This window comes from Rana temporaria, chromosome 2 (genome assembly GCF_905171775.1).
Source record: "Rana temporaria chromosome 2, aRanTem1.1, whole genome shotgun sequence".
NCBI lineage: Eukaryota > Metazoa > Chordata > Amphibia > Anura > Ranidae > Rana > Rana temporaria.
The window spans coordinates 116,405,527-116,417,544 of record NC_053490.1 but is presented as its reverse complement, the minus strand read 5'-3'; the positions used below and the strand labels follow the sequence as shown (position 1 = coordinate 116,417,544).

Sequence of the window (12,018 nt, the reverse complement as noted above, 5' to 3'; positions counted from 1 at the left end):
GGGGCGTGATATCACTGATCATCGTTCTCTATAACAGGGAAGAGACAATCAGTGACACTGCCACAGAGAAGAACAGGGAAGGTGTGTTTACACACACCTCTCCCCGTTCTTCAGCTCCTGTGACCCAATCGCGAGACACTGGTGTCCATTGGGTCCATGGGTCCCGCGGGCGCGGTCACGAAGCTTCGGACCGTGTCACGAGCACACCATGGGCTGCGTGCACGCGACCCATGGCTGGGCTCTTAAAGGCAATGTACAGGTAAGTGCCTCTGCCCAGCCGTGCCATTCTGCCAACGTATACGTAACGTTAGGCGGTCCTTAAAGTGGAGTTCCACCCATAAATATAACATTACATCAGTAGTTTTAAAAAAATGTCATTAGTCCTTTACGGAAATTTTTTTTTTTTTTAGATGCCTTCAAAGTGTTGTTGCTAGGCAGAATAGTTAATCTTCCCACTTCCTGCACCTAGGTGCTTAATGCTTCCTAACCTACACCGCACAGACTCCTGGGAATGTAGTGGGTGTAACTTTCCAGGAGTCTGTGCACTCCCCAGTCTCGAAGAATCATATGACTTGGACAGCACAGGTGCTGAAACCTGATCTGACACTGCTTGTGCAGCACTGAGCATGTGCGAGATCTGCAAGGCTGAAATCCAGGAAGTCATACAGTCTGGCTTCATGATGCCCACACTTAAGATGGCCCCAGTCAATTTCTATTTTATAAAGTGTCTAAATGCTGTAACAACCTAACAAAACGGACCTTAGTTTACAGACTAACTTTACTAGAATACATTAAGCTTGTGTATTACAGGGGTATTTATATTTAAAAAGTGAAATTGTGGCCGGAACTCCGCTTTAAGTGGTTAAGAGGCTCCTCTGTCCTCTACTCATTACCTGTATTAATGGTACTTGTTATCAGTATAAAAGGCACCTGTCCACAACCTCAAACAGTCACACTCCAAACTCCACTATGGTGAAGACCGAAGAGCTGTCGAAGGACACCAGAAACAAAATTGTAGGCCTGCACCAGGCTGGGAAGACTGAATCTGCAATAGGCAAGCAGCTTGGTGTGAAGAAATCAACTGTGGGAGCAATAATTTGAAAATGGAAGACATATAAGACCACTGATAATCTCTCTCAATCTGGGGCTCCATGCAATATCTCACCCCGTGGGGTCAAAATGATCACAAGAACGGTGAGCAAAAATCCCAGAACCACACGGGGGGACCTAATGAATGACCTGCAGAGAGCTGGGACCAACGTAACAAAGGCTACCATAAGTAACACACTACGCCGCCAGGGACTCAGATCCTGCAGTGCCTGATGTGTCCCCCTGCTTAAGCCAGTACATGTCCGGGCCCATCTGAGGTTTGCTAGAGAGCCTTTGGATGATCCAGAAGAGGATTGGGAGAATGTCATATGATCAGATGAAACCAAAGTAGAACTGTTTGGTAGAACAAGCCCCCACTGTGCTGGTCAAACATGAACAAACAGGATACGTAGTGAGGGTCCACCGCTGAGGCTATATGCACCTCCACTTGCTGGAACTATATCCTCTATCTCCCAGCAGATTGACTGCAAAGCTTGTCAAGCCCAGCATCCACAGTAAATAATGTGAGCAAATGCATCGCTGCCTGTTCCCACAGTCACATCACTTCCAGTGCAGCTGTAGGAGATACAGTTCTTAAGGAACAGCATTTCTTACCATCATGCGATAATCCATAGGAAGAAACGTCTCCTTAGACCTGGATGTCAATTATTGCAGGACTCTATGCTCCCGGGTCTAATAGCACTACTGTTATCAACATTGATCTGCTACTTAACTTTGCATTTACAGTTCCCCTGAACTGAAGGATTTATACTCCTTCCTTTCCATGACCACAGTAAGCAACTTTAACTCCCTGTTGAAATTTGACAGATCACTAGTAATTCATCTCATATCCCATGATTGGAAGGATCACCTGCCAGCTCCTTCCCCCTGGGGCCATACGCAGATTGGATGTAATTCTCCCCAATTTAGGAAACTTGAAAGTGATTATTCATGCATGACATCACACCTGCATATCGTTAAATGGCGTTCAGACGTCCAGTTTGATTTATGTTTATGTTGTTTTGTTTCATGTTTGTCCTTGTTTGGTGTCCATGTTCCTATGCACCCAACAGTGGTGCCAACGTGGAAACCAATGTTTTTGTGAAGCTGTTAAATTAATAGGTTGGCATCATTGTACACTGCTTTTTTACCTGCTTGATATTATTAATTATATTTTATTAAATAACACTCTCTTTTGATCCTTTTTCTACCATTAGTAACCCATATGCTTCCCTGGTGTCTTTCACTTTTTATGATCATCATTGTTGCATTCTATGCACTTAATAGTAACTTTACAGTCTTTAGCATGGTGTTCTGTGGAAGTAAATCATTTAAAGTAAACCCCACATTTCTTTAAAAGCTCTTGGCATTCTTGTAAGGGTTTCTTTCTGAAGCCGATATATTTCCTAGGTGGGTGTGGTTTATAATGTATGGGACATTGGCGATTTGATTTCTCGATTTTCTAGTTCTGAGTAGGTACAGGTAGAATATCAGACCTTTTCACAGACACTTGACCTCTGTGATCTCTATGTGAAATGCATGAGCTTTTTAGGCCTTAGAGAAGGTGGACCGAGAGGGTTGGACTCCTCAAAGGAGAAACTTGGATGATTCTTAGTATCTGAAATTCTAGCAATGAACTCACAGAAGTAAGAAAAGGGAGGAACGGAAACTTTATTTTCTTCTCTAACTTGGTCCAAGTGATGCCTATTTTTTCTGTATACCATAAGGTAACTTGAAGACTATTGAGTTATCCACACGAGCAGAATCTAGGCAACTGAGGCCACGTATGTGGTTATCGGCTTTGGCGGGTTGAAGCTCCAAGAGAAGATCACTGAGCTCTTCAAAACTTTAGATTGTCATTGCTAGATATTTGTGGGAAGCTTTGCAACATTTTAAATAAAGCATCTTTAATGACTGGGTAGCACGAGCTACATTTAAGTCTGCCCCAAGCAGCGCAAAGACCTGTTGCAGGATTGTAAATGCAAACGGCTTTAAGGTTTTTGATACAATCAGCAGATTGAACACCTAGCCATCTGATAAGCAGATTTTGTTTTCTGTAGTTGTGACATGTAGTTCACTGATTGTGACTTTCAATTTCGAGGTCCAATCTCTGTAGTTTTCTGGTTTCTCATTGAACTTGGTGAGCCGTTTGCGAAGCATGTATTTTACAAATGGTGACGTGTCTGTGTTTTCAGACTTTGGATGCACAGCTGCATGCAGAGCAAAATTAGTTTCATTGGCTGTGGAGCTGAGATTAAGCAACTTTGGGAGGTATGGTGGTGCAAAGGTGTTCATACCACTGACACTGGCTTACAGTTGATTGTAATGTTGGGTTGCAGCTGTGGGACAGTGTACTTGGTAGGAGGTAACAGGCCCATGGTAAGGTGTATTGTCTATTATCTGCATAGCGGTGTCTTTAGTTTGCTGCGGTTCAAGGGCCAAGTGAACTGGGGCATGAGTAGACAGATTGTCCTGAGAGGTGGTAAGCGCAGTGTACTGACCTTGGTTGAGGCATAAAGCTGCTGTGGCTGGGAGCTGAATCAGTAAAGTTTAAAATACATTAACTGGAATACTTTAACACAAATACAAATGTTCTTCTTTGTTGCGTAGTACAATGCATAAAGAAAAAGTACATAAATAACTAAAGCTTTATGCTAGCTTTAACTTCCAGATTAGACTATTAAGACTACTCAGATTGTTGTTAAGGTAGTTTCCTCTATGACCAAGTGCACATAAAATTACTTTCATTTACCAACATTTTACCAACAGGAAGAACAAACAGTAGGCTACTTACCCAGCATCTGTGCCATTACCACAAAGTATTGGATCGATAGCTCCAGGCACTGTGTAAAAGTTTGCTAAAAAGTGTACAAAGGAAATATTATAGAATCTACATGTAATTGTGTTTTGAACTGACAGCTATTCAGTTATTTAAAATGTGTATAAAATATATGTGCTGCACTTATAATAAAAAAATACCAAATACTATACATACAATTATACATGGGAATGTGCTCAAACATATTCGTACAATAGTGAAAATAAACTTTTTTGAAAACATAGTCCAAAAAATGTGCAACTTGGTCCAAAATATTGTGTGACAAAGTCCATAAAAATAAAAGGAATATCCACATATCCTCATGATGTATGTCACAAACGTTCCTTCTCTACCAACCCCTACTTAGGTGTTCTCTCACCTTGGTTAGATGACCCTCATTACAAAGGCCAGAATGAACGTGCTCCTTTCAATTCCAAGACAATACAAAGGCAGATGGAGGATATCAGCATCAAACATCTCATCAAAAGAATTCCACAACATGGATCACTGAGCCCCAGGGTTCATAACATAAAACTTCTCTTAGACAGGTAAAACTCCAGAAAGACAGAGCAGATGAATTGTGCTCACCAAATTAACGCTATCCATGAAACCACATAAAAATATACAGTATACACAAATTGTTACCAAGATGGTATAGAGACCCCACGAAACTGCACTGCATGTTCCCGGAGGTTGACCCTACCTGCTGGAGGTGCAAAGCTGACAGAGGCACATTGTATCACATTTTTTGGTCTTGTCCACTGATTCACCCCTTCTGGCCAACCTCTTTTGAACAAGACCATGCAGCCTGTCTTCTTCACCTCAGTTTTCTCTCCAGATAAAAATATTGCCATTCATTGGTTCACCTTGTAAAACATGGCCAGGGCATGTAACCCAGCACAGTGAAATCTTCACCTCTCCACCCACAACCAGTCACTGGATAATATTTTGGAATTATATTTAAGCAATGGAGGAACCTACTCTCACTCTTAGGAAGCAGGAGGTTTGCATAGTTCTATTGGATGCAATTTCAATATTCTGGTAGATACACAGATTTTTTGGCTTCCTGCTCAGGATCCACAGATCCTGAACAGAGAGCTTGCAGGCTTGCAATTCAGGAACACTACCCCGCCCCCTTTTTTTTTCGATTGCTGTTTGCTTTGAGATTGCAAACTCCACTCCGCTCTAAACTGGTTCCTTAACATTGTTATTTTATGTGGTTTTATGAGTAAAGTTAAAACGGTGAGCACTATGCATCTTCTCTGTCTTTTTGGGGGTTATACCTGCTTGAGAGGGGTGTTTTGTGAGGAACCCTGGGGCATGTGGTGGAATTATTTTGATGAGACGTTCGATTCTGATATCCTCCATCAGCCTTTGTATTGTCGTGGAATTGAAAGGAGAACATTAATTCTGACCTTTGGAGTGAGGGTCATCTAACCAAGGTGAGAGAACACCTGAGAGGGGTTAGTGAAGGTGCACACATAAAAGGAAAGTTTGTGACATACATCACAAGGATATATGGATATTCCTTTTATTTTTCTGGACTTTGTCACACATTATTTTGGACCAAGTTGCACATTTTTTTTTATTATACACGTGCACAGCACATATTTTATAGACATTTAGAATTATTTATTAATCAATTTGGCATTTGCAGCTTGTTTATTGAAGTTTATTGTGCGCAGATATTTTGTATACATATTCAATTATTTGACATTTGTAATAGGTATATTGTATATTACTCTTCCATGCTATTTCTCACATAAATGTATTAAATAAAATGAATAGCAACACAATTATCTAAATCAGTTTGAAGAAACTCTGGTTGCTCTACATGTTCACATCTGTGAGTTGTAGTACACTAAAATGCTGGTCACTTGTGGTGCATTGGCGTGGCATTCAACATTGTTAACACCAGCACACTCTGGTCACCTCAGCTTACAGCTAGTGTATGCCACACACAACTATACATGCCCTTATGATGCATCTAATCTGTGGATAGGTGGTTGAAGGACCTGCTATTTTTCTATTATCTGCATGTTGTCTCCATTTCCTTAACATTGCAAGATAAATTTGATGGTAAATTACTCTGTAATTGACAGCTCATCTCTCTCCTCTCCGCTAGATGTGTATATTTCACAAAAGTATGAGATTTCTTATGCCTTGTACACACGACCGGATTTCACGACGAGAAAACTGCCATTTTTTATATCGGTCAAGAAAAACGGTTGTATGTATGCTCCCTAGCAGTTTTCTCGACGAAAAAACTGCCCGCAAAATTTTTTTTAAACCAGCTCTCTTTTTTCTTGTTGTGTTTCCCGTCAGTCTTTTTCTCATCGCCAAAAACCGGTCGTGTGTATGTTTTTCCGAGGGAAAAAAAAACGTGCATGCTCAGAATCAAGTATGAGACGGGAGCACCTTTTCTGGTAAAACTAGTGTTCAGAATGGAGATAGCACATTCGTCACGCTGTGACGGACTGAAAGGCACGAAGACTGAAAAGTGTGAATCGTCTCTCACCAAACTTTTACTAACACGAGGATCAGCAAAAGCAGCCCAAAGGGTGGCGACTTCCCCTTTATAGTCCCGTCGTACGCGTTGTACGTCACCGCGCTTTGGTCGAATGTTTTTTTGGATGAACGTGTGTATGCAAGTTAGGCTGGAGAGGAATCACGTTGTGAAATACTATGGGGTAGATCCACAAAGAAATTACACTGGCGTATCTAGTGATACGCCGGCGTAATTTCAAAATTTCCACGTCGTATCTTTGTTTTGAATCATCAAAACAAGATACAACGGCATCTCGGCTAGATCCGAGAGGCGTACGTCTTCGGACCTTAGATGCAATTTTTCGGTGTCCGCTAGGTGGCGTTCCCGTCGTAATCCGCGTTGAGTATGCAAATTAGCTATTTCCGACGATCCACGAACGTACGAGCGGCCGTCGCATTTTTTTACGTTGTTTCCGTTTGGCTTTTTCCGGCGTATAGTTAAAGCTGCTATATGGTGGCGTACTGAATGTTAAGTATGGCCATCGTTCCTGCGTCTAATTTTGAAAATTTTACGTCGTTTGTGTAAGTCGTCCGTGAATGGGGCTGGACACCATTTACGTTCACTTCAAAACCAATGACGTCCTTGCGACGTCATTTAGCGCAATGCACGGCGGGAAATTTTAGGGACGGCGCATGCGCAGTTCGTTCGGGGCGGGGACGCGATTAATTTAAATGAAACACGCCCCCTACCCGCCGCATTTGAATTCCGCACCTTTACGCCGCGAGAGATACACTACGCCGCCGTAACTTACGGCGCAAATTCGTTGAGGATTCAAACTAAGCCTAGGTATGTTACAGCGGCGTAGCGTATCTGACATACGCTGCGCCCGGCGCAGATCTATGTGGATCTGCCCCTATGGCTTTTTGAACGTCAGGAAAAAAAATGGTGTGTACGCGGCATTAGAGATAAGAGGACTTTCTTCAGTCACAAATTTTCCAGCATTCTCAAAAACATCTTTGTTGGTACAGAAAACAACTTCCTACATGTAATTCTTGCATCTGGAAATAAGCAATTTATTTTATTATAATATATTTTTTTAAAGGCCTGAACCTACCTGGCTTGAAGAATACATACACATTAGTAAGTTTAATACATATTATATACTATATATTATGGAGTACAATAATACTCAATAAGATCATTGCTCAGTATGTTTTACTACCAGGGCAACAATCCATATTCCTATGGATACCTGCAATGGTGGCAGGCCTCTTCATGTATATGGTATGATACTATTCATCCTAAAAGTAACTGTGGCATGAAAACATATAGTTATTAAAAATGGACATTAGACTACGTACTATCATTGTTCGTGTATTCATCAAAATCGAATCCTTTGCTGCCATTGGCTAAATACTGCTCGTCCATGTTGATTGGCCAAACAACGCATTTTCTTCTTAAATGACCCATGAAAAGCTGTAGACCGATTAAAGCGAAGACACTGAGGCAAAACACTGTCAAAATCATTACATCTGACAGTTTCTTCACAGACTGAATAAGGGCACCCACAATGGTCTTCAGACCTGCAGAATGAAATCAACAAAAATGTTAAACCACACTTCTCTGTATGCAGCTGTAGCTTTTAAGAGCTTTTAAATAGATTCCAATTGTAAGCATAGCTCATAAAAGCTACAGGTCTCTGCATCTAGTTCAGCATCATATAGCCTTGTAAAGCACATCCGGCAACTGCAAAGCTGTACAGTATTGTCCCTGGAACAGAGCATGCATCTGGTACAACTGCAGTATGATTTGGGGGTTCAAGTACGGTACATGGCTGCTTTGATTGTGCTTGAGTAGTGATCACCAAATTTCACTGATCCCTAGCGCACATAGAAGTGAACACAGGTGTTTGTTGTCCATACTAAAAAAAGCATTTCTGTTGTTAGATTTAAATACTTTTTGAGGATGAATTAAGTATAACTTATACTATCTTTAAGGCACAATGGGTGTGTTACTTTTACATTTGCCATTGTCAAAAAGTATGGCAATTAATAGTGTGTACCAGGCTTTAGTGATACCTACCACCACCGGTAAAAAAAAGTCACACAAAAATGATTTTCTGTTAGTGTTGTTTCTTATGTTGTTTTTTGGAAAAATACACACTTCTGGTTTGTGATACCCTCCCATTGTAGAAAAAAGTAATCTCTGCTTCAAAAGGCTTCATCTGATTAAATACTTTATTTACATTTTTAAATGCCTAAAACACAATTTATTTAAAAATTTAAAATGTATTTATTTATTAAAAATGATTAATGCTGTTTAAAGCGGGGGTTCACCCTAGAATAAAATTTTTTTTTTTTTTTTCATTCTATCATAAAATTTGGCATCGTAGCGCGAGCTACAGTATGCCGGTCTTACATTTTTTATCCCCGTACTCACTGTTTAATCCGACCTAGACGATTCCGTCTGCCCACGGGGAATGGGCGTTCCAATCCAGACGGAAAGTGATTGACGGCCGGCTCTGGCACGTCACGCTTCTCCGGAAATAGCCGAAATAGGCTTGGCTCTTCACGGCGCCTGCGCATAGCCTGTGCGCAGGCGCCGTGAAGAGCCGAGACCTACTCCGGCTGTCTTCCGGGAGCGTGACGTGCCAGAGTCGGCCGTCAATCACCCTCCCTCTTGCTAGGAACGCCCATTCCCCGCGGCAGACGGAATCGTCTATGTACGATTAAACAGTGAGTACGGGGTTAAAAAATGTAAGACCGGCATAGTGTAGCTCGCGCTACTATGCCGGATTTTATGCTGAAATGTTGTTCAGCAGGGTGAACCACCGCTTTAAATAGTAGGTTTGTTTATGTATCTATGTATTACATTGGGCCTGGGTATGCACATAATGCCGCGTACACACCATCACTTTATGTGATGGAAAAAAAACGACATTTTCTGTGAAGTAAAAAACGACGTTTTTGAAACTTCAATTTTCAAAAACGACGTTGCCTACACACCATCGTTTTTTTTTCTAGCAAAGCGAGGTTACGTTCACCACTTTTCTCCATTGAAGCTCGCTTCATAACTAGCTTCTGAGCATGCGCGGGTTTAAAAATGTCGTTTTAAACGTCGTTTTTCGGTCAATTTCTGTGAAACAAAAAACGACGTTTTGAAAAACGACACAAAAAATTGAAGCACGCTTCAATTTTTTTTGTCGTTTTTCACAAGACATAAAACTACGTTTTCCCCCACACACGGTCATTTAAATTGACGTTTTTAAAAATGTCGTTTTTTTCCATCACATAAAGTGATGGTGTGTACGCGGCATTAGGCTCTGTTTTGTATTAAAAACATTCTTTGAAACTGAATAAAAGGATTAATGACAAAAAAAGTTTGCCCGTCAATTTAGATTCCAAAAATGATAAATTATACAAATAAAATTATAATTAATATCAGTTTTTATTATACATAGTAATTGCCAAGCAATTATGGCAATCCATTTTAGGTAAAATAATCATAAAGATAGGACTGCACTTTTCAAATATTAAGGAAAGCCCTCTTTTATAGTGTTTGCCATTTACAATTCTGCCCATTCACTAAGCCACACAATACAAAGCATATACTGCACAGTTGTGACTGATCAGCCTTAGGGAACTAATATTGTACAGTATAGGTAAATATAACAGGCATTTTCGGGAGACAGCAATGTCCCAGTCAAAAAAGAAATACAATACTGTTGCACTGGAGAGATGACAGCTTAGTAAAGAATATTATGTTTTTAGGGGAAAATGCAATTTGGCTCCAGTTAGTAATGTATACCCATTTTTCCCAGTAATCTCTTAAAAAAAAAAGAGGGGGATCCACTGTAACAGATATCATTACTACATCTTTTATAGGTTATTCCATGTCCAACTTTTTGTTTCATAATGATAATCAGTTTATGTGCTAGGATAATAATGGATGTTGTAATATGGCTACAACTCAAGTACTTGATAGTTAACATATTAACCTCTTTACCACCGGGCTAATTTTTCAGATTCGGTGTTTACGAGACTAAAACATTTTTTTTTTGCTAGAAAATTACTTAAAACCCCCAAACATTATATATTTTTTTTCTAACACCCTAGAGAATAAAATGGTAGTAATTGCAATACTTTTTGTCACACCGTATTTGCTTAGCGGTTTTACAAGCGCACTTTTTTTGGAAAAAAATCACTTTTTTGAATTAAAAAATAAGACAACAATAAATTTTGCCCAATTTTTTTATATATTGTGAAAGATAATGTTACGCCGAGTAAAATGATACCCAACATGTCACGCTTAAAAATTGCGCCCACTCGTGGCATGGCGTCAAACTTTTACCCTTAAAAATCTCGATAGGCGACGTTTAAAAAATTCTACAGGTTGCATTTTTTGAGCTACAGAGTAGCTCTAGGGCTAGAATTATTGCTCTTGCTCTAACGATCGCGGCGATACCTCACTTGTGTTGTTTGAACACCGTTTTCATATGCGGGCGCTACTCGCGTATGCATTCGCTTCTGTGCGCGAGCTCGTCGGGACGGGGCGCTTTAAAAAATTTTTTTTTCGTTTTATTATTTATTTTTATTTCGTTTTATAATTGTTTACACTGAAATAAAAAAAAAATTATTTGATCACTTTTATTCCTATTACAAGGAATGTAAACATCCCTTGTAATAGAAAAAAGCATGACAGGTCCTCTTAAATATGAGATCTGGGGTCAAAAAGACCTCAGATCTCATATTTAGGCTTAAATGCAAAAAAAAAATAAAAAATTTGGAAATGTCATTTTTTCAAATGACAAAAAAAAAAATTGTCTCTTTAAAAGGCTGGGCGGGACTAACGTTTTGACGTCACTTCCGCCCAGCAGAGCTATGGGGACGGGCGAAGGAGATTTTTCCTTCAGTCTCGTCCCCGCTCAGCTCAGCTCCCGAACGAATCTGCCGCGGAGACCGCCGTTATCGTGTACACCACCGCCCACTGAAGAGATAGATATCTCGGTTGTGGCAGCAGCTGCTGCCGTTACCGAGATATTCATCTTTAAAAATAGGATGTCTTTTAGACATGGGGCGGTGGTCAAGAGGTTAATAGAACATCTTATTACAAACAGTTAATGGTAACAAGTTTTGGCCTTGTCCTTGTCCACTACAGACCCTCTTACTCTAGGCTTTAATCAGTGCACAGCACAGATAAAGATTATCATAAACGTGGGACAAACTGATGCAATTGATGCAAAGATAAAGTCACCTGTGGTATTGTTGCTACAAACATCCTTTTAGTGCAAATTGTGGGTACAGCATAAGCAAGACATGCACATAAATTAAAACGTGCGCATTGTTTATTCAGTTTGTCTTTGTAAACCTAGACTTATGTGGCTGTAGATCATAATGGAGAAAAGGAGTTCTTTATGTAGAGACAAAGCAAAGAGCAAATGTGTACAGTAAAAAACTGCACTTTGAACTGTGATGCCGCGTACACACCATCACTTTATGTGATGAAAAAAAATGACGTTTTTAAAAACGTCACTTTAATTGACTGTGTGTGGGGGAAAACGTCGTTTTATGTCTTGTAAAAAACGACCAAAAAAAATTGAAGCATGCTTCAATTTTATGTGTCG

The 12,018-nt window shown here is 40.2% G+C and overlaps 1 protein-coding gene across 1 annotated transcript in view; it reads right to left on the bottom strand.

The window, feature by feature from the left end:
- Positions 1–12,018, bottom strand: part of SCN8A (sodium voltage-gated channel alpha subunit 8) — a 251,372-nt gene that overhangs the window by 105,853 nt on the left and 133,501 nt on the right. The window contains exons 7-8 of the mRNA XM_040340817.1: positions 7,757–7,978; positions 3,884–3,947 (exon numbers count right to left, since the gene is read on the bottom strand). Of these exons, the coding sequence (XP_040196751.1) occupies positions 3,884–3,947; positions 7,757–7,978 (286 nt within the window). The remainder of the gene's footprint in view (positions 1–3,883; positions 3,948–7,756; positions 7,979–12,018) is intronic.